This window comes from Panicum virgatum, chromosome 7K (genome assembly GCF_016808335.1).
Source record: "Panicum virgatum strain AP13 chromosome 7K, P.virgatum_v5, whole genome shotgun sequence".
NCBI lineage: Eukaryota > Viridiplantae > Streptophyta > Magnoliopsida > Poales > Poaceae > Panicum > Panicum virgatum.
This window is the reverse complement of record NC_053142.1, coordinates 38,442,387-38,465,979: the sequence shown is the minus strand read 5'-3', so window position 1 is coordinate 38,465,979 and position 23,593 is coordinate 38,442,387. Positions and strand designations below refer to the sequence as shown.

Below are 23,593 nucleotides of genomic sequence, written 5' to 3'. Positions count from 1 at the left end.
CTAACACGTGGGGGACATTTTTTTTTTGAGCGGAACACGTGGGGGACATGTTAGTGAAATGGTAGTACTGATGCAGAGAAATCATCTCTGGTTCCTCTGTAGTTGTCCCCGCCATCTCCTATGTTACTTTTCTCACCGATTCAGTTTTGAATTTCAGAACTTTTTCAAAGTTGTCAGCACTTCAAATCGTTTTCAGACCAGAACTGTTGATCTCTGTTTCAGCTGATTTTTCAGTCAAAATTTTAGCAGTTCCAGTTATTTTCACTTCCACTGAATCGAAACATGACGGCTGCCGCTGGTTCCAGGAAACATGCAAGAACGGTTTCAACAGAATGCTCATGTTTGCTTGAAAAGAAAACTTGGAACTTTTGACGTTGTCGAGTGCACATTCGACCAAAAAAAAAATGATGTTGATGGTGGTGGATTTGATTAGGCGTTTATTTCCTGTAAGAGCGTATATTCTGTATTCTCTTCAGGTAAAAGCAGAGAAAACATTCCGACTAAAATATGCACGTGAAAAGGGAAGACCTTTGACAATGACTTCTTAAGGTCATATGGGGTTCAATTTACATATGGGATGAGAATAGCACAACGTATTCTCGGTCCTTAGACCCTTAGACGACACACAAAACAAGACTATTTACAGTTACTAGGCCCACCCAGACGAGATTTACAGCTAAATCGTTTCAACGGTCAGCATCAGTGCACTACTTGGCGGTTATCTTCTCCACCTGAAAATCAATGAAACTAGTGTCAAGACAGGATATCATAATAGAACAGTAGAACAAAATTATTCACATACGTACCACGACATGACAATCAAAAGGCACATGACATTTATATTGAGGCTCGTAGAGGGAACCAATCAGAACAACATCTGTCGAAGTGAAGAACACTTCCTACCACCGAACCAGCAAGACAGGAACCCCAAAGGACCAGGTATTGTTGGTTGACGAATATCAGTTTCTCGTCTTTGTAATGCTCTTAAGAACTCTTCCAAGCTCAGGTTCCCATCCTGATTTGTGTCGAACACATGGAAAATGATGTCCACCATTCTATCAGTTAAGTCAACCCCGCAAACCTACAACGCAAATAAAAATGAAGACTTAGATGGCTAGAACATCAGTTAGCAGTCAGTGACCATGTTTTAAAAAACAGCTGATCGTTTGTCAAGTCAAAAGTGACTTCTCTGTGTTTGATCAGCTAGACCAAAAGTTCACTGTCTCAATAATCAATTTAGATTTGTGATGCCAAAATAAAATAAACAAGCACGCCAAACTTGGTGAAAAAAAAATTACATGCTGCGCCGCACGTTTTAGATCCTGTTTTGTCAACAATCCATTCACTTTCCCATATGCGAAGATGGCCATCGATAGTGGCTCCAATCTTCGGCGCAAATAAGCAAACGCCTTAAACTCCTGAAGTAGCAGATAAGCACCCATGAGAACAATACGAGAAATAATCTCAGTAGAATATTATTCATGAGACCAAGAAGACAAATCATACCTCAAAAGATATGCGTATGTCCTTCAGATCAGGCTTATTGACCAAATCATCAACTCTATCAAGCAGCATGCTGATGTGATTCATGTCAGCAGAAGCAACCATGGACAAGGCAAAATCCTTTGCTGGTATAGTTTTAGATGATTTGACATCGTAATGACTGAACTCCAGACGAATAATCTGCATGGAAGTTGAACAGAGAAAATGGTAAATACAGATAGCATGAAATAGTCAGAGGTGAATTGTGTAGAATGCAAAATAATCCCTACGTAATGTACTACTTCAAAAACATCAGTCAAGGTAGGAAATATTGCAATAGTCTATTTGCCTACTTAAATGAGATAAAGTTGAGAGAATTGTATACTCAATCTACTTAAAAGGGTAAGTCCAGACAACTCAATAGAAATTATTGAGGCAACGAAGGAAATAAACAACCATTGGCAGGCAGGCATGTCTATATACATGCTATGAAAAGTAGGTGTTGGACAAAAAAGAAAAATGCATTTTCCTTCCAGGTCAAGTCAGGAGGAAATATTTGTGGTCAAGTCATCATGTGTTGACAAAAGAATAAAAGTAAATCACCTCGTCATGCAAGTCCTTCAAAAATTTTGTAAACTTATCATAGTGTAGAGGTTCATTTCCATCGTTACCAAAGAAGAACTCAACCACTCCACCATTTTCCACAGGCTGGCCAACTTTAAGTCCAATACGTAAGCCATCCTTATGGGTGGCTCCTTGTCTATTAAAAGACCGCATCAGTGCCATTATTTTCTTAAACTCCTCTTTGTCGATCAGCCTGAAAAAGATGAAATGTCCCAGATGAGAACAGCAAATTTACATTGAGAAGGTGGCCAAAATTTATCCATACCCTTCTTTTATCATCAACTAACAAGTCAGATGATTGAACATGCTCATAAAGAGCAGGTCTTTTTCTGGGCGAGATAAATTAACTGCAGGCAATGATCACAGGTAAACAATAATATAGCACAAACAAGACTATTTAAATATATTCTTGGTCGTGCATGAATACAAGAGAAATTAAAGGGGAAACATACCTTTAGCAGTTTTACTAAACAACATATGCATTACACAGGAAAAAAGGAATTTCAAACTAAAGTGAACTAGAATTGACATAAGTCCAATTTTCTCTCACTCCATCAAATTCTTCTTGTTTGTTTGTCAAACACAAACAGCATAAGAACTCACCCGCTATGGTCAACGTCGAACATTTTGAAAGCCGCACTGAAATTTGACTCGGGAATGCTGAGCAATGTCACAAAAAAGATGTACCTGTCAAGACACCTCAGGAAATTTAGAAACTAATAAACCTGTCTAGCAGTGCATCATACAGCAAACAGCTATGGTGTTGCACTATGATTTCGAATATATGCATCGTACCTATGGCGTAGTGCCATGTTTATTGATATATACACTACTTCATTTATCCTGAGCAGGTGCTATACAAACACCTATAGATTTTCACGATGTTCTTACAATAAACCGAGGACAATATTTATGCAGAAATCCAAGTGGCACAAGTTTAATATTCTGAACACAGTGAATAGATACAGCATTTTTCTGAAGGTCATTCCACTTACTCGGCAAAGGAGATGAGGCCATCGTTATTTGTGTCGAACAGCATGAAGAATTCCGATGGAGCACAATGCAACTCTCCAGGGCTCCGCTCCCCCCTTAATCGCCCTTCGCGAACTGCAGTCGACTCAGATGGAGGGAAAACAGGGACTAATGCCCTCATCAAGTCAGAGGGCAACATGTAAACTTCACCTTCTGGGTTCCTCACAGATGCAAAGTACTCAAAGATCTATCCAGAAATATACCAGTTAGAATTTGTTGCCCAAAGTTACTGAATCGAAATTCCCCGAAGTATCCTTAATGCAGCACTCCATAAATTACCTTTTCAGGAGGGCTGAGAAGCCGTATCCTCTTCTCGTAGTTAAAGAACACCCTTCTGCGGAATGAGTCTGTAGGACGCGCAGAGTGAAGAGGAACAAAAACGATAGGATTATAATCAGATCAACACTCCACTCAGATTTGCAAAACTACACGCATTTAGCAGCGCACGCTTACGTGCTGTTGATCAAGAGGCATAGTAAATCGTAACGGACTTTCCTGTACGGTGCCGCCGCGTCACCTAGTTTGGAAGCTAGTGACCCATTGGCTTATCACTTATCTAGCAGGAGCGGTACAGCCAGGACAGCACCGTACCGCTCGCAACCCAAGCAGGACGTGCAAACGGGTGATCAAAATTCAAAAGCAGCAGAAGCGTACAACCTTGCAAGGAGGCGACCTGGCACAGCTTTGTAGCTTTACCGCGCAAAGCTCCAAACATCCTAATGCAAAGCAGTAAGCCAAGCCATACTAACACGAAACAATAGCGGCGGCGGCGGCGGCGACCGCAGCAGCAGAAACCCCACAAACCCGAACGCGCGAGTCCATCAATCAAATTAAACCCCTCAGCCAGCACGGAGACAGAGAGATCGCAGACCAGGAGGACGCAAGCGGGGACGACAGGGCGCTCACCTGCGAACAGGAACCGACCCTTCTCCTCCCGGGCCTCCGCGGCGCCGCCGCCGCCGGCGACCGAGATCTGGCCGCCGACCGCCTCGCCGGAGTCGGCGAGCGAGGGCGGTTTCAGCCACAGCCCGAGCCCGGACCCGGCCAGCGCCACGGCGGTGGCGACGATCGCGGCCTCGCGCCCGGTCCCCGCCCCCGCCCCGGTCCCGGTCCCGGTCCCCGCGGCGCTGGAGAAGAGCCGCGCCGGCGGCGGAGGGGGCGACCTCAGCAGCCCGACGGCGGATCGGAGGAGGCGGGCCGCGCGGGGCAGGGGAGCCATGGCCGCTGTCGGTCGGATCGAGCTGGTCTCGCGCGGCGCGGCGAATGGTTGCTGCGGATAGGGCCGAGGTAGTTACGGGAGGAAGACGAGGACCAGACTCTGGGTTTGGGAGGACTAGACGGAGAGTGGAGGAGGCGGCGATGCGTAGGTGCGCGGAGCAGAGGGGAAGGGGAGAAAACGAGGAGGGATGCGCGGCGCCGCGGCGGCAAGTGGGAGGCGGGTGTGGCCGTGTGGGTGTGGTGGGGGGACGCGCGTCGGGTCGCCGTGGCGGGGCCGCTTTTATTGTGACGGAGCGGTGACTGGACTCTGAGGCCCTGTTAAACAGATCACACCACATAAACCTCGAAAAAAAAATCATATCAAATATTTTAACATATACATAGAGTACTAAATAAAGTTTATTTACAAAATTTTTTGCATGGATGGGCTGTAAATCGCGAGACAAATCTAATGAGTATACTTAATCTATAATTTGCAACAGTGATGCTACAGTGAATGTTTGCATGGTGCTGGAAGACAAGCAAGATTAAGCCGAAACCGACAGTGAAGGTTTTGTACGGTCCTGCCACCGAACCACTTGCTCGCGCCTGATGAGGGCTCCGTTTGGTTCACGCTATGCTACGGGAGAATTTTTTATGCATGAAGTAGTAAATAAAGTCAATTTATAAAATTTTTCAGAGATGGGTGTAACTGTTCGCGACGAATCTAATGACGGTAATTAATATATAATTAGCTACAGTACTATTTTCTAATCGCGCATTCAAAAGCTTCATTAGATTTTTCAGGGTTCCTAGCGCAGGGCTCTAAAATTAGTTTTGTAAATTAATTTTGTTTGACACTATAATTAGCAGTTAAAGTGTCAATATCATATCAATAGTACTGTGCGCAGTAAAGTCAAACGGAGCGATAAATAAAGCCAGTTGAGTAGTAGGGCCCATTTGGGACTTGGGATGGAGTAGGAACTGTTGCACGGAAGCACAAAAGCTGCCAAGGTTCCGCCGCGAACCGCCGCAGGTGCTGACCTGACCTGACGGCTGACCTGGCAATGACGCCGCCCAGCGTTGGCGCGTTGCCGATCCCCTGGCCGGCTCCCCTCGCTCTTCCACGGCGATACGGGCGCTGTTTGATTTGTGCTATGTTAAAAATTATAGTAATTTTAGCTATTAATTAGAGATATTAAATAAAAATAGTTTATAAAATTAATTCCACAACTCTTGTGCTAGGAACCCTGAAGTCTTTGACCGCGCGATTAGAGGATGGTTACTGTAGTATCACTATAACCAATTATTAATTAATTACTATCATTAGATTCGTCGCAAAAAATTATATTCATTCTAATAAAAATTTTAAAAATAAATTTTATTTAGTACTTCATGTATAAAAAAAATTCATGCTAAAAACTAGCACGTACAAACCAAACAAAACCATGGTCAGCGTCACCTACTCTCGGGCAGGGTTTACGTTTTCGTTTTTGAAAAAAATTTCGGTGGCCACCGAAAACGGTATACCGGCCGAAATTTCGCGGTTTTCCGGTAATTTCGACCGGAAAGAGCTCTCAAATTCAAAATTCCGAAATTTCGGTTTTCCGGCCGGAATTTCGTTGCATTTTACCGGTATTCCGTTGCTTTTCACCGAAAAATGATGGAAACCGTCGGAAAATGATGGGAAGTGATCTCAAATTCAAAATTTCGAAATTTCGGTATACCGGCCGGTTTTTCGGTGCATCTCACCGGTTTTTCGGTGCTTTTCACCGAAAAATGATGGAAACAGTTGGAAAATAATGGGGAAATTATGTATTTATGAAAAGAAATTGAAAATTTTGGGGAGTTTGTCTATATTGATAGATTATAATGCACAATATATAAGAAACTCCAGCACACAATGAGAAATACGAAAACGAAACACATAATTCATGTCCAAAGTGCACACGTACTTAGTCCAAAGTACAAAATCTATTAAAATTATTACAATTAATTCCATAGTCCAATTAATACAACACATTGCAATTTGGTTTTTAGCCCATTTAAACCGGTTTTCAGTTAATTGAATTTGAAAATCGGAGTTGGAACAACTCGTCATTTCATGTGTAAAATTTTATTTTCTCTCTCTGACTTTGTTGGGATTTTGGTTTGTTATGATTTGTGTGACATGCCCATGAAGTTTCACCTTCGTTCATTTTGTGGTTTGCAAGTTATGCGATTTTCCTGACTTAGGTTTATAACGCTAAAACGTAGACGGTTACATGCGCGAGCAGAGGGAGAGCGTGGGTGAGCGCGCGGGAGAGGGAGGAAGGAGTGGGTGAGGCCGTTGGTCACGGGGAGTGAAAGGGGAGTGGATATTTTCTTAATGGGTTAATGGGTCTGTAACGGATATGAACCCAAATCATCAATTTAACCTACCAAATTAATTTAGATTTGAATGATTTCAAATGCTATTAGCTAATAAAAACCTCTAGTTTTTTATCATAATTTTTGCTGATTTTTTTAATGGTTATTTATAAATTTTTAAAAATTTTTTAAATTCGGAACGAAAAATTCCGAAAAACACCGAAAAACCAAAAACCGGTGAAGACCGAAAACGAAAAATACACCGAAATTTCGGCGGTATGCCGCCGAAATTTTAAACCCTGCTCTCGGGCCTCAGGCCGCAAGAGAGATGCGAGGCGCCGAGGTCCGCGCCCACAGGCGCCGACCGCCGACGGTTTTGCGCGGGAGCCGGGCGGCGGCCGCCCACAGGAGGGCTCTACCAAAAGGCGCGGAGGACGCAGGTTCTATGGTGCGTGCGTGCGTGCGTCCGTGTGCTGGTCCGTCGTGGGCACCTACCTGGAGTCCAGATGCGCGCGTTGCGGTGGGCGCGCCCACGAGTTCGCGGCACCGAGCACGATGCTTGCTGGTGTTTTTTTTTTCATCTTTCTTTTTATTCTTTCCCCTTCCTACCAGATGCCAGGATCTGGGTTTGCGGATCGCGAGGTGTTCTCCACCCAATAAAATGCAGAAAATAAAAATGAACGGCGCTTCAGAAAGGCTCGCTCATCAGAGTGCCAGAGTGGCACGTGATCGTGACCTTCGATTCGCCGCCTTGCTTTGGATTTTTCTTTGGCGTTTAATTGAGGCATCGTCAGGCTGAGTCCTTGTCTCTTTTGAATTGCTTGTGCACCTTGCGCTCCAGATTGTTCTGCTTCCTACGGGGGCCAGGGGGCGTGGAAGTGGTGAAAGCTGATGTTACTTATTTCAGGCATTGTTTTTTCAGACCTAGTTTGTTGATCGCACATGAAATGGCGCTTCGGACTTCAAATTAGTTATAGTGCTTGCGTGTGTTGACGTTCGACCCTGGATGCATGCTTAGTTAGTTATAGTGCTTGCTCAATTGTCAATGGTGGTTCTTAAAAGAAGAATTTATCAACCATGGTGAATCCAAGTTCATGTGACATCCAGCCCATGTGCCACTTGCGACGGTCCAAGTGGACTAAAATGATGCTGAGCACGCATGGGCCACTTGGGCCGGTCCAAAACGCATCTTTTCCACTCGGCAGAGTCAGCCTAATCCGAGAACACCAACCAAAGCTTAACCTCAGTGCCACATTTGGCCGTCGACCCCATTAAAACGAGACAAAATGGGCGCCGTCGAACCAGGGCCCTCTTTGTTTGGAACATTAGCACATGGCTAATTTTAAGAGTTAATATTTAGTCTTAAATGGTAGGTTAAGAATTAGTTCAAGGTGGGCTGTTTGGATCTATGGGCTAATACCTATCCCCTCTCTCTTATTCTCATGTCTAGTTATGTGCGCATACTCACCTTTATTGTGGGGACCATATAAAATTAGCCCCATTATCACCCTTTGGAGGGGCTAAGAATTTTGGGAGGAATAATCCACTTTAGCCTAAAATTATCCCACATGATTGGATGCATGAGGGATAATTTGGAGCTAAAAGGTGAGGGCTAAGAACAACTCCAACAACCTCGGCCCTGTTTGGAACATTAGCCCATGGCTAATTTTGAGAGTTAATGTTTAGCCTTAAATTGGTAGGCTAAGAATTAACCCAAGGTAGGTTGTTTGGATCCATGGACTAATGCCTACCCTCTCTCTCTAATTTTCATGTCTAGATGTGTGTGCATACTCACATTTTTGTGGTGACCATACAAAATTAGTCCCATTATCACCACTTGGAGGGGCTAAGAATTTTGGGAGGGATAATCCACTTTAGTCCAAAATTATCTCATTTATTTGGATGCATGAGAGATAATTTGGGACTAAAAGATGAGGGATAACCATTATCCCTATGTATCCAAACAGGGCCCTCGTCATATCTTGCTGCATCGGTAAATATAGAGAAAAATCGGGGGAAAAAACAGCGTCCAATAGAGCCGCCATCTTCCTCGCTATTTCATCTCGCTTTGAATCCCGTCCTCCACGCGCTGCATCTTTGCCGAGCTCGCGCGGCTCGCCATCAGCCTTCACCTGCGCGCGCCCCGCTTTCCGCACCTTGCCCTCCTCCCTTGCCCGCTCCCCGCTTTCCGCACCTTGCCCTCCTCCCTTGCCCGCGCAGAGTGCAGGCGGTCGCCTTGGCAGCCCCATGGCTGAGCTCCGCCCCCTTCCCAAATTCACCCTACTGAAGCCCCACCATCCTTGGATTGCTTGCACCAGCAGCTAGCCCATGAGCTCCCCAACCTCCCCAACCCATCGGCCATGCCAGCCAAGCACCGAAGGAGCACCCCGCCAACGAACCCTAGACCACCATGGCCGACACCTTGACCTCCACGTGAGCATCTACCTCACGACATCATCTACATGAGCTAACCACAAAAATGGGTTCGCCTCATCATCCTCCTTGTGGTGCTCCCTCTGGTTTCGTTTCGTGCATCCTTGCCCAGGTCGTTGAGAACGCGGTCGTGCCGCCACCGGCCGACCTGCCATAGCTACACGCTTGTCGCTTGGCGCCCCTGCGCGGGACTGTACTGCACCGTCCGGCGCACCGGCCCTGCCCTGCCGCGCTGGCCAATGCCCCATCCCGCCGCTGGTCAAGTCTGAAGCGCATCTAGGCCGATAGATGCTAATAGTAAGTTTCGGTGATTAATGACAACCGTATGCGACTAACATGTGTTTTGAAGGAAAAATCAATGATTAGATTAGTCTCATATGAAATATGAAATGAGACCCCTCAATTCGAAACAATCATGCGTGCCAAGTACTCAATTTCAAAGATTAAGGACCTTTCTAGTCTCAAGTGTCACAAGGAGATGAAGGACACTTGATTTAGCTAGGTTTTATAGTTTCTAGTTCTTGACCGTACTATTAAGAGGGGTTCGTGAGTTAGTAGCTTGACCAAATTTGAGTTGGCCTTAAAAATCTTGCACACTCGCTCAAAAACAGCTCAAGATAGTCAAAAGAAGTCAACACAACACTTGGAAGAAGAAACAATCGAAGTTGAAATCAAATCCAAGTCAATTTAGCTGAAAACGAAGAAAAACAGTAGCACCGGTTTAACCGATGTCTTAGCATCGGTGCATCCGATGCTTGACTGAAGGTCTGATGCCCTATCGGTCTATCTTCTCTGGATGCAAGCTGGAACCAAGTCAAAAAAAAACCCTTGTCACCGGTTGAACCGATAGTAACAAGATTAGCACCGGTGTATTTGGAATACTAAGTTCCAGAAAGCATGTTTGGTGGACCTCAACTCATCTTCTGCACCGGTTGAACCGACGCATCAGAAACATGCACCGGTGCATTGGATGTACTATGTTCCAGAGAGCTTATTTGAGTGGACGTGAGAACTTCTTCAGCACCGGTTGAACCGATGCCTCTTCAGAGCATGCACCGGTGCAATGACGCAAGCCTGGATACTGTGTCAGAACCCCCAACGGCTACTATTTGGACACAGAGAGACCGGTTGAACCGACGCCTTCAATTTCTCACCCATCGGTTCTTCCGATGGTCATGATTTTTCTGCAGTGGACTTCCAACGACTATGTGACCCTCTCCACTCTATATAAGGGCACCCCCTGGCTCATTTGAACTACCTTTGACGCATTGAATACCTGAGGCCACCTTTGAGAAGTAAAGAGAGTGCTTTGAGCAATGAGATGAAGATCTAGTGCATTGATTGTGCTTCAACCTTGAAGAATTCAACCTTTGCAAGTGTAGCAAGTGTTCTTGAGCTAGGACCAACTGAGTGTAGGTCAAGTGAAGGCTTAGGAGCTTGTTACTCTTGGTGTTTGACGGCACCTAGACGGTCTTGGTGATCGGGAGGTTCTTGGTGAGCTCTTGGAGTTTGTGGGAGCCCCAAAACAAGAAACTTGTACACGGTGTGAAGCTCGCCGTTCCGGAGATGGAGAAGGAGCATTCTTAGTGATCACTTGCTCTTTGGTGAAGCAAGGGAGCGATACTCTTGTGTGGGTGCTCCAACGTGGATTAGGGGGGAGTGTCAACTCCTCGATACCACGGAAAAAATCCGGTTGTCTCGTGTCTCTTGTATTTACATTCAAGCAATTAATCTCTTTCGTTATGATCCTTACTTTTCTTTGCTTGTTTGTTTGACTAGGACAATCGCATGTTAGTTTGTTCTCTTGACTAGAACTTGTACTTGCTAGTGTGTTTCTCTCTTGGCAAGATGATTATGTTAGTGTGTTTTCCTACCTAAAGATCCTTTATTAGTGTGCTTTAGTGAATATGTTTCAAATTTGTAGATTCGGCAATACTAGTCTAGGTCAAAGACAAGTAAGAAATTTAAAAAAGTCCCAATTCAACCTCCCCTTCTTAGGCTTCGATCCTTTCAATTGGTATCAGAGCTTAGGCTCTCTTTTCATAGGCTTAAAATACTAGAGATGGCCCCGGAGAGTAGTGGACCGCCCAAATTTGATGGGAGAAACTATAGCTATTGGAAAACCCGCATGCCGGGTTACCTAGAGGCTCTCCATGTCATATGTTGGGAGGTCACCGAAAAACCTATTTTTGGTGATTGGAGTGAAGACCAAGTTAAGTACCATGCTAGAGCCAAGAATGTTTTGTTTGATGCTCTTAGTGAGGACATCTTTGCGCGTGTCCATAGAAAGAAAACGGCTCATGAAGTTTGGAAAAAGCTTGAGACCATTCATGTTGGGTCTACAAAGCTTCGTGAGGAGAAAACGGCTCATGAAGTTTGGAAAAAGCTTGAGACCATTCATGTTGGGTCTACAAAGCTTCGTGAGGAGAAGTACCAAGTGCTTAAGGAAAAACTCAATGATTTCAAAATGTTCCCCACTGAGTTAGTTGAACAAATGTATGCTAGATTGAATGTACTTGTTGAGGACATTAATGCTCTTGAAATTTCTCCTTTGACTACTAGTGACATCATCCGGAAGGTCCTACATTCTCTACACAAGCCCAAGTACAACATTGTCACCGTATTGCTTTATGAGAAGGATCTTGCAACACTTGAAGTTGGTGAGGTCATTGGAAAAATTCGGTCGCATGAGATGTTTCTCATGGGTGAAGTTGATCCTCCAAATGCCAAAAAGGATCTTGCACTTAAAGTTAAGAGTGATCACAAGTCCAAAAAGAAAAACAAGTGCAAGGCTCCCTCACCAAGCTCAAGTGATGATGAAGCTAGTGAAGATTCAAGTGATGAGGATGGTGATGTTGAGTTTGCACTTCTCATGAGGAAGACTTCCAAGATGATGTCAAGGCTAAACAAGAAAGGGTACAATTATGATCCCAAAAAGGACAAATTTCGTACCCGGAAAAGCAATGACAATGCCAAGAATATGTGCTACAATTGTGGCAAATATGGGCATTTGTCCTATGATTGTCCCGAACCCTCAAAGCTCAACAAGAAGCAAGATGATGATGACATTCATAACAAGCACTCAAAGAAAAGCCATGAGAAGAAGGTCTTCAAGAAGAAAAGGTCTTTCAAGAGAAAAGAAGATATCAAGACTTTTCTTGGAGAATGGATCACCGATGGAGAATCCTCAAGTGATGATGTATCCAAGAAGAAGATAGTGGGGATTGCCATGCATGATGATGGTGATGATGAGCCACCTCTACCTCCACTACCCATGTGTCTCATGGCAAGAGGTAACTCTAAGGTGAGCGATGATGACAACTCCTCTAGTGATGAAAGTGAACATGATTTATCTCCTAATGAAGTCCAAACCATCCTAGATGAGTACCAATAAGTAATCAAGAAGTACAAATCTAAATGCAAAATTCTTGAAAACGAATATGCTAAGCTTAAGGTCTCAAATAATGAGTTGCTTATTAGACACAATGAGGTAGTAGAAACTCATGATACATGTATTGTTTCTAGCAAGCAACTTAGAGAGGAGCATGACAAGTTACTTGCTAAGCACAATGAATTGAATGTTAAGCATGAGAAAGTAGTTGTGCTTAATAAGTCACTTACTTCATGTAACAAGAAACTTAAGCTTGACTATGCCAACTTAAGTATGAAGTATCAAGAAATTGACCTTGCCTTTGATGCATTGGATGAAGAACTAAAAGAAACTCAAAAGAAAGTCATCAAAGTCAATATATCTACTTCTTGTGATGATCTTGTGGAGTTGCCTCACCCTACTACTTGTCATCATACTTCTCATTCTTGTTTAAAGACTAACCATGATAGGGAGAAACAACTTGAGTAGTAACTTAAAAGTATGACCAAGTGCATGTTCAATGTGACAAGGGGAGAATATTTTCATAAGGAGATTCTCTTCCACAATGCAAGGCACGTTAGAACAAATGGACTTGGATCATTTCCCAAGCCTCCGGAAAATTATCCCAAGTCTCCGGAACTCTAGGCATGCTTCAACAAAGAAGTTGGCTCATATTGCCAATATTGTCAAATCACCGGGCATCATACAAGGGAGTGTCCTTTTTGTACTCGCCCACCTCCTACTTTGCCTCCTAATTACAAGTCTCAATTCAATGAACATCATTTCTTGTTAAGCAAGCTTAAAAGTGGCAAGATTGAGGCAAAGTTTATTGGCACTCACATGAAGGGAAAGCTACCACACTAACTATGGGTTCCTAAAGCTTTAGTAACTCATGTCAAAGGACCCAAATTTGCTTGGGTTCTCAAACCTCAAAAGTGATTCATTTGTGTGTAGGTAAACTACAAAGCCGGTGGCAAGCATTGTGTGTTTGATAGCGGATGTACACAACACATGACCGGCTATGTAAAGATGTTCACCTCACTAGATGAAGATGTGGGCGATCATGAACATGTCACCTTTGGTGATAACTCAAAAGGAAAAGTGGTAGGTTTGGGTAAGGTAGCAATCACCAAGGATTTCTCTATATCCAATGTGTTGCTTGTTGAGTCCGTTAGTTTCAATTTGTTATCTATTGCTCAACTTTGTGATTTAGGACTAATATGCACCTTTAGTGATAGTGAGGTTGTAGTGACAAGCAAAGAGGACAAGAGCTTAATATTTAAATGATTTCGACATTGTAACATTTACCTTGTTGATTTCTCATCTAATGATGCAAGCTTGGCGACATGTCTCTTCTCCAAGAACTCCATGGGTTGGCTTTGGTTTCGCCGCATTACTCATATTGGCATGAGCCAACTCAAGAAGGCCTTCAAACGAGATATGGTGGTTGGTGTCAAAGATGTTACATTTGAATAAAACAAATTGTGTAGTGCTTATCAAGCTGAGAAGCAATTTGCATCATCACATCCATGAAGATTTATTTGTCAACATCAAGAAGCTTGGAGCTACTACACATGAATCTCTTTGGGCCAACCACCTACAAAAATCTTGGCGGTAATCTCTATTGTCTTGTAATTATTGATGATTACTCTAGATATACTTAGACTTTCTTTTTAGAGGACAAGAGCAAGACTATGGGGATCTTCAAAACTTTTGTCAAGCAAGCTCAAAATGAATTTGAGTCAAGTGTTGTGAAGGTCTGGAATGACAATGGCACGGAGTTTAGAAATACTCAAGTTGAAGAGTTTTGCAATGACATTGGCATCAAGCATGAATTCTCATCATCTTACACACCCCAACAAAATGGAGTGGTGGAGAGGAAGAATAGGACCTTGATCACTCTTGCAAGAGCAATGTTGGATGATTATGGCATCTCACAAAAATTTTGGGCGGAAACCATCAACACCGCATGTCATGCATCCAACCGGGTCTATCTTCACCGCTTTTTGAAGAAGACGCCCTATGAACTTCTCATTGGGAGGAAGTCCAACATCTCATACTTCCGGGTCTTCGGTTGCAAATGCTACATCTACCAGAAAAGAAAGCATCTAGGCAAGTTTGAAAGTAGATGTGATGTTGGTTTCTTGTTGGTTATTTATCAAACTCCAAAGCATATCGAGTATTCAATAATGCCACACGCATGATTGAAGAAACTTGTGATGTAGAGTTTGATGAGACTAATGGCTTCCAAGGGAAAGAATTTTCTTGTGATGATGTAAGTGATGAACCACTAAGGGAAGTCATGAAGAACATAGCCATTGGGCAAGTCAAGCCAAATGAGGAAGTTGAGGAGCTACCAATTTTATCCACTCAAGTTGAAACCACTTCCAAGGATGACTCCGAGGTTGAAGAGAAGAGTACACCATCATATCACCATTATGAGTCATCCGATGAAGAAGATGGCGCTTCACATCCTCCTCATGATACCCAAGATGAACAAGTGGTTGAAGAACAACTTCCATTTGATGACACACACATCACAAGTGAACAAGCCCAAGCTCAAGCCCAAGATGTCGAACAACTAGAAGATTCATCGTTTCAATCACAAGAGAGGCCCACAAGAACTTCGAGGAATCATCCCATTGACTTAGTCATGGGTGACCCCTCCGGTGGAGTAAGAACTCGTAGACGTCAATATGTCTCTTTTTGTGAACATTACTCGTTTGTTTCTTGCTTGGAACTCACAAATGTAGATGAGGCTCTTGAGGACCCGAATTGGGTGATGGCCATTCAAGAAGAGCTCAACAACTTCACCCGCAATGAAGTTTGGGTTCTTGAAGAACATCCTCAAGACAAGAATGTCATTGGTACTAAGTGGGTCTTCCGCAACAAACGAGATGAGCATGGTGTAGTGGTTCGCAACAAAGCAAGACTTGTATCAAAGGGCTTTGCACAAGTTGAAGGGTTGGATTTTGGTGAAACATTTGCCCCCGTTGTAAGACTTGAAGCCATTCATATCCTTTTAGCATACGCTTCACATCATAACATGAAACTCTTTCAAATGGATATGAAGAGTGCGTTCTTAAATGGCTTTATTAATGAGTTGGTGTTTGTTGAACAACCTCTTGAGTTCGAGGACCCTAGATATCATAATCATATTTATAGGCTGCACAAGACGTTCTATGGGTGTAAGCATCTAGGCCCTCAAGGTATGTTTCGGTGATTAATGACAACCATTATTGTGACTAATGAGTTTGTGCAGCTTAATAGATCATTATCGCTCATTTGGTCGTATGTCAAAAGAGGCCCCTCAATTCCATTATTCAAAAAGGCGATCTCGTTTTCAACTCAAGATTATAACAAGACTAAGGAACTTTCTAGTCCTAAGTGTCGTAAGGTTGAGAAGGACACTTAGGTTAGTATAGGTTTTATAGTTTTGTAGTGATCGCACTATTAAGAGGGGTTAAGGCCAAGTAACTTGAGCATGGACATGATCAATCAAAAATCGATGCACACTATGGTCACTCAGGTTTCCAGAAGTTCAAATAAGTGGTTTTCAACTTATATCTCAAGAATATTTGGATTTCAATCAAGACTCAAATCAGAAAAGGCAAAATCAGGAAAAAGTCTATACACCGGTTTAACCGACGCTCTCACTTTCCTATACGTCGGTTAAACGAAGTCAGCAGAGTCTGGACAAGTCAATACACCGGTTAAACCGACGTGTTTGAATTTAACGTCGGTGCATTAGTCCAGAGCTGGTTTTTCCAGGGTGTTTCAAGTTCTATACACCGGATAAACCGACGATGTTTGAATCAAGACGTCGGTGCAGTTGACCAGTGAGATGGTTTTCAAAGGATTTCAGAAGTTGTACTCACCGGTTAAACCGACGATAAGTTTGAGTTAACGTCGGTGCAGTTGTCCAGAGACTTGGTATTTCAGCTGATCAGTGGACAACTACACTCACCGGTTAAACTGATGATACGTCGGTTAATCTGCCCAAGTTATAACGGCTAGTTTTCAGAAGGGGCAGTTTACATTCATTGGTTAAATCGACGCTGGCTATTGGAGGATCGTCGGATTAACCGGCGCTACGCAGTTTTCTGGCAGCTTTTCTCCAACGGCTCTATTCGTGTGAGCTGCCTATATATACCCCTCCAATGGGTCATTTTGCCTACTCTTAACACCAGGACACATTCACATACTCATACATTGTTGAGAGCCACCTTGAGCTTCATCTTTCACATACTTGTTCATTCAATCAATCAAGAAGCAAGATTAAGGACTTGAGTAGAGAGAAGCTTGTGTGCATCCGTTCTTGGTGATCGGTTCTTGCTCAAGTGAAGGCCTTAGCTTGTTACTCTTGGTGATTGGCATCACCTAGGCGATCTTGGTGATCGAGGTGTTTCTCGCGGAGCTTGCCAAGGATTGTGGGAGCCCGGAGAAGAAGATTGTACGTGGCTTGATCTCCACCACGCCGGGATGGTGAATGGAGACTCTTAGTGAGTGGCCTCGTCTCGGTGACTTGGGAGGTAACAAGACTCTTTGTGAGTGTCACAACGTGGATTAGGGGTGTGTGCCAACACATCGATACCACGGAAAAAATCCGGTCGTCTCTTGTCCACTCCCTTTATTCAAGCATTTTCTTTCATGCAAATTTATTCATGTGCTTGACTTAGAGATCATAACTTAGCTCTACCTTGCTAGGCTTTACTTCTCGTTTTATCTCTCATAGCTTGTGTAGGTAGCTTAGTTATCCGGTTGGTGAATTGGTGCCTTACTAGCATTGCATAGGTTAAGGTTGCTTAATTGTGTTTTAGAAATTGAAAAAGACCCAATTCACCCCCCCTCTTGGTCCATCGATCCTTTCAATGGGCTCAAGCAAGCGCCAAGGGCTTGGTATGAACGCTTTCGTGACTTCCTTCTCAACAAGGGCTTCAAGATCGGGAGGGTGGATACAATTCTTTTTATAAGAATCATCAATGAAGAGCTATTTGTATGTCAAATCTATGTTGATGATATCATTTTTGGTTCAACTAACCCCACTCTTTGCAAAGAATTTGGAGAAATGATGGCTAGGGAATTCGAGATGTCCATGATCGGTGAGCTCAACTTCTTCCTTAGGTTTCAAATCAAGCAATTGAAGGAAGGGACATTCATCCATCAAGAAAAGTATACTAAGGATATTCTCAAGAAATTCAAGATGGATGATTGTAAGCCGATCAAGACTCCAATGCCAACTAATGGACATCTTGACTTGGATGAAGGAGGTAAATCGGTTGACCAAACTCTTTATCATTCTATGATTGGGTCACTTCTTTACCTAACCGCATCTAGGCCCGATATCATGTTTAGCATATGCATGTGTGCTCGCTTTCAAGCTAATCCTAAGGAATCACACCTTAGTGCCGTTAAGCAGATCCTTAGATATCTCAAGCATACGCCTAGCATAGGCTTGTGGTACCCCAAAGGCACTAGTTTTACACTCTTGGGATACTCGGATTCGGACTTTGCCGGATGTCGTGTGTATCGCAAGAGTACATCGGGTGGGTGCCACTTGCTAGGGCGTTCCTTAGTCTCTTGGTCGTCAAAGAAACAAAATTTTGTGGCCTTGTCAACCGCGGAGGCGGAATACATTGCCGTCGGGGCTTGTTGTGCTCAAATCCTCTACATGAAGCAAAGCCTCTTGGACTATAGTGTAGTATTAGATAGGATCCCGCTCTTTTGTGATAACGAGAGTGCTGTTAAAATTGCTAATAACCCGGTTCAACACTCTCGCACCAAGCACATAGATATTCGCCATCACTTTCTAAGAGATCATGTGGCAAGGAATGATATACTACTTTGAGGTGTTCATTCCGAAGATCAATTGGCGGATATCTTCACAAAACCTCTAGATGAGAGCACCTTTTACAGGTTGCGAAGTGAGCTTAATGTTCTAGATGCTTCTAACGTTATGTAAATGCCTTGCCATATAGATGCATTTTATATGTATATATGCTAGGAGCTTATCTAACCTTGTCAAGATAGTGATGAACATGGGTCTTGCATGAGCCGGTAGTCTTGGTTTCGCTAATGGCATGAAGAATGGTTCATCATGAACAAGCTTGCCAATGGTTCAAACTTGACAAGATAGATTCAAATTTTTGCAATGCATTATGCTTGTCATATAGAATGCATCCATGTTTAATTTTCTCGCTTTGCATTGGCATTGCATCACGTTAGTAGCATCACAAGGGAGCAAATCACACTTCAAGAAAGATATTCATGCTAAATATGATATATCAACTCTACAAGGGTGATAAAATCAATGTTGCGCTTTCATGTCTATTGAGCCACGTCCTATCGAGCTTAAAGTTTCAATCTCTAAGTTCATAGGCAAAGTGGCTCATACATTTGGTTTTTGTGTTTAAACCTTGCTTGGATCTTAATTTGCCTATGTCTATGTAAAAGCTTGCGAGCACTATAAGTATGAGTGTTTGAGGGGTGAGGTTGTCTCTCGAAAATGGTCCAAATTGAGTGTTTATAGCCTTGGTTTTGGATATTTAGATCAGAAGTAGAGTTTGTAGTTCAGCAGCAAATTTTCTTAACCACCGGTTAAACCGACGCCCTATTTTTACCTGCATCGGTTCAACCGGTGCTTAAGTCTTCGTGGCTCGGTTTCTGCATCGTCTCTGGAACAACCTCCGACGGATACACCGACGGCCACCCGTGCATCCGATGGTTGACGGATGAACCAATACTATTTCTGCGGTTCTTCCGGTGCTACTGTGTGGGAATCTTGGCCCAGCAGCGTCTCTGGTCCTTTCTCCGGCCAATGCACCGACGACCGTTGGATGCTCCGATGGCTCAGTAGCGGTTCTTCCGGTGCCCCTCTGTTGACCAGTTTCAAAATCGTTCAAACCTAGTCAACTTTACTCCGATAGTTACACCGATGATCTTTTCTCTGCAGCATCGGTTCTTCCGGTGATCTAGGGTTAGCGGGGCCGCACACACCGTTTCACGTTTATAACCAGTGGGCCTCACACGTCAGCCGTACGCACCCCTCTCCAAATCGAAATCGCCGCTGCGCCGCCGCACCCCTTTCACGCCGTGCCACCGCCCGTACGCCGCCCTGCTCTAGGCCTGCGCCGCCGCCTCAAGTGCTCTGCTCCGCCGCCACGCACCTCCTGCCTCGCTGCGCCCGTGCACCACGCTGGCCTTGCGCGCGCTTAGCCCTGCACCTGCACGCCGCCGCCTTTCACCTACGCCGTCGCTCACCACCGCCGCCGAGGCACCCTCTCCACATGCGCAGCTTCTCCTGTTCCACATCTTCACCCACGCGCGTGCATTCGAGCCCGTTCTGAGTCCTCTCCACCCTTAGCTCGTGTGCCCTCAAGGTGTTCGACGTTTTGCCTCAAAGAAATTCTCATCAATTTCTTTGTGGTTCCTTCTCTGATCCACAAGGGTATGGTCATCACACTTCTTGGCATGTGTAGTTCCTTCGATTCACCTTTGCTTTCACACATGTTCACACTTTATTCTTGCACACGCACTTGCTCTCGACCTATCCATTTATAAACAGTGTGTTACTCAAATTCTTATCCACTAGATGTCCACTTTTTAGGCTCATATCACTCATTGCTATGCTTAAGGGCTCTCTTACCTCTAGTATATGATCTTGTATATCCATAATTCATTATCTCACTCTATTATCTTCTACCGACTCTCTTTGACAGATGGCAGGAGATAAGAAGGGTAAGGGCAAGCAGGTGGTACAGCAGAGGAAGAAGCGCACTCGTGAGGATCGTGAGAGAGAGCGAGCTCAGGCAGTTGCTAATGCTGCGGATAGGCAAGGGTCGCTTCGGATCAGGGATCCTCAGGCTCAGGGGGAGCCACAGCAGCTGTTACGTCGCTCAGGGCATACTCGTCAGCCAGAGACAGCTCAGACCACACTTGAGTTCCGCTCTTGTCCACGGACTCGAGGTGGTGGTACTCACAGGGCAGCAAGTCGTGACAGTGAGAGAGAGGCAGCTGGTCAGGACAGTGATGCAGAGTCAGAGCCACCTCAGGTCGAGCTGTTGGATCTCAGGGGGATACCAGGGCCCCGAGTGAAAACGATTGAGATATGTCACCCCAGAGACGTGGTTTCCTGAGCAGAGGGATGTTGGAGTTGACCGTTGTTTTCACACCCTTCTCCAGGAGTCTTTTTTACCCCGCTTACTGCCAGATGGACATCATGATCAGTGAGCACAAGATGCTTCACTGGGTCGCTTTGTGTGTGGCAGCCGGTGGAGTTCCAGTACTCCCATTCTTTGAGCACTACGATGGGCTGCTAGTACTACTCAGTGAGAGGTCCAGATATATCCGAGAGTGGGTCCGCGTCTTCTACGCTGCCCTATTTGTTGAGGAGGACCGACAGTTCATTGACTTCATGTTCCAGGAGAGACACTATCGGTTGACTCGAGCACGTTTGGCTACCTTGCTTGGAGTTCGAATTGCCGAGGAGTCCCACTACTTGCACTATCAGGCTTATGGCAACACGGTGCCTCCTCGTCATCCTCACGAGACTCACTTTCCGTCTGACGAGGAGGTCAGTGTCCTCTTTCAGCAGCCCTTCCTGCCAGGCACTCCGAGGATCCCGGATAACCTGACTCCAGTGGCTCACACCATACATCTCGCTTTGAGGAAGAGTCTGTTGTTCAGGATCGGGTACAATGAGGGGATCATAGCTCTACAGCAGTGGCTACTACTGCATATCATGATAGGTCGAGACTTTGACCTTGTCGACTTCTTCATCTGCGAGCTAGAGGACGTGATCATGGATGGGATGACAGTTCACCGTCGCCACCCCTTTGCTCATTGGATCTGCTGGATACTCGCTCAGCTCAGTCAGAATGCACACATGGATGAGCTGGCGCAGTCGAGGATGTACTTCAGCTTTTATTCACCTACTACTCCTCGTGATGGTCGTCGTGGCCCGAGAGGCCAGCGCAGGGCACAGCGGATTCTGGATGAGCGTGCTTTGGCTGAGAGCAGAGTTGTGGATGATCCGACAGCAGCCGAGGATGCCTCACTCACAGCTGCAGAGGCCCAGCTCCCGCACTACTTGGTCACTGACTCTGAGGACTCTGAGGATGATGAGGACTACATTCCCACTGTTACCGTCCCCCGAGGTGCTCACAATGATGAGGCAGGATCTTCCGGTGCAGCCAGAGCCCCTGCTCCTCCTGTTTCAGTAGCTCAGGTCACTCAGCCTGATTCACTCACTGCTATTCTTCAGAGGCTCTCTGACCAGCAGGACAGATTTGCTGCAGCTCAGCTGAGCATGCAAGCAGAGCAGGCTCACCAGCGAGAGGTACAGACACTTGTGCTTGAGGGGATACGACAGCAGCAGGAGGCCATGAGGTTACAGCTTCAACAGCAGTCCCAGATTCAGCAGCAGATGTTCACATTCTTCTCGGAATGCTTCGATCAGCTCTATCGTCACACTGGTCTGCCTGAGCCACAGCTTCCCACTCCTCAGCAGCTCCAGTTCGACCCTACTACTCCTGCTCCACCTGCTGGCAGATTTGTGCAGTCACCCTTGGTGTCCTTCCTAATGTCACCTCTTCTTCAGACCGGGGTGTTTGCCAGCCCTGCTCCTACTTCTACTCCTGCTCCGGCTCCTGCTCCACAGCCTAGTGTTTGGACTGCCGAGCAGCGTGATGAGTTCCTTAAGCAGCAGCAGGTCCTGTATCAGCTTCAGCACCCGTCAGCTTAGTCGCTCACTTTCGAGTCACCTTCTCAGCCTGAGGTGATCCGTCCGTCTGCTGTTCGCCCCTCTCAGCCAAACTCGACTCCCGTCAAGTCTGCTCATCCGATGGACTCCACGGTCGTCACCGAGCCAGCTGCTACCTCTACTCCAGCTACTTCTGCTGCTCCGACGACTCCGGTCACGCAGAAGTCCTCTTCAGCTGACGAAGACTGGACGGATGACGACGCCGACGACTCAGCCACACAGTTCTCCACCGGACCCAGCATGAAGACACCGCCTTCTCCAGCTTAGGACTATATCGCCTTCCTTTTTGGTGCTTTGTTGCCAAAGGGGGAGATAGATAGGGGGAGTAGAGATAGGGGGAGCTTGGTGGTTTGTGGCGTGATTGGATCTTCATGGATTTTGTGTATGGACATGCCTTTTGGATATTGTATTTGCTCTGTGTTGACATGTCCCTACATGTGCTTTTTTTCTAGTATTGTGTGCTTGTTTATCGCGTTTCAATTTCATATCTTTGTATCTCTATTTTGTGTTGTCATCAATCACCAAAAAGGGGGGAGATTGAACCGCATCTAGGCCGATAGACGGTAATGGTAAGTTTCGGTGATTAATGACAACCGTATGCGACTAATGTGTGTTTTGAAGGAAAAAAATCAATGATTAGTTTAGTCTCATATGAAATACGAAATGAGACCCCTCAATTCGAAACAATCATGCGTGCCAAGAACTCAATTTCAAAGATTAAGGACCTTTCTAGTCTCAAGTGTCACAAGGAGATGAAGGACACTTGATTTAGCTAGGTTTTATAGTTTCTAGTTCTTGACCGTACTATTAAGAGGGGTTCGTGAGTTAGTAGCTTGACCAAATTTGAGTTGGCCTTAAAAATCTTGCACACTCGCTCAAAAACAGCTCAAGATAGTCAAAAGAAGTCAACACAACACTTGGAAGAAGAAACAATCGAAGTTGAAATCAAATCCAAGTCAATTTAGCTGAAAACGAAGAAAAACAGTAGCACCGGTTTAACCGATGTCTTAGCATCGGTGCATCCGATGCTTGACTGAAGGTCTGATGCCCTATCGGTCTATCTTCTCTGGATGCAAGCTGGAACCAAGTCAAAAAAAAACCCTTGTCACCGGTTGAACCGATAGTAACAAGATTAGCACCGGTGTATTTGGAATACTAAGTTCCAGAAAGCATGTTTGGTGGACCTCAACTCATCTTCTGCACCGGTTGAACCGACGCATCAGAAACATGCACCGGTGCATTGGATGTACTATGTTCCAGAGAGCTTATTTGAGTGGACGTGAGAACTTCTTCAGCACCGGTTGAACCGATGCCTCTTCAGAGCATGCACCGGTGCAATGACGCAA

At 45.0% G+C, this 23,593-nt stretch overlaps 1 protein-coding gene across 1 annotated transcript; it reads right to left on the bottom strand.

Annotated features, from left to right (window-relative positions):
* Positions 1–506: 506 nt before the first annotated feature.
* On the bottom strand, positions 507–4,600 carry LOC120642439 (calcium uptake protein, mitochondrial-like). Its single transcript, XM_039918955.1, has 9 exons — positions 4,045–4,600; positions 3,418–3,485; positions 3,102–3,325; positions 2,710–2,793; positions 2,086–2,299; positions 1,507–1,683; positions 1,299–1,418; positions 807–1,081; positions 507–731 (listed from the first exon to the last, which is right to left on the bottom strand). Exons 1-8 carry the CDS (start codon positions 4,355–4,357, stop codon positions 866–868), a joined length of 1,416 nt encoding a protein of 471 aa, XP_039774889.1. The 5' UTR covers positions 4,358–4,600; the 3' UTR covers positions 507–731; positions 807–865.
* Positions 4,601–23,593: the final 18,993 nt, after the last annotated feature.

Excerpts from the sequence above, each read along its gene's own strand:
- LOC120642439 (XM_039918955.1), bottom strand. The coding sequence starts at position 4,357 with ATGGCTCCCCTGCCCCGCGCGGCCCGCCTCCTCCGATCCGCCGTCGGG. Across the intron at positions 2,300-2,709 it reads TTCGACGTTGACCATAGCGG|GCTGATCGACAAAGAGGAGT; the intron begins GTGAGTTCTTAT and ends CATCTTTTTCAG. Across the intron at positions 1,419-1,506 it reads ACATACGCATATCTTTTGAG|GAGTTTAAGGCGTTTGCTTA; the intron begins GTATGATTTGTC and ends CTGCTACTTCAG.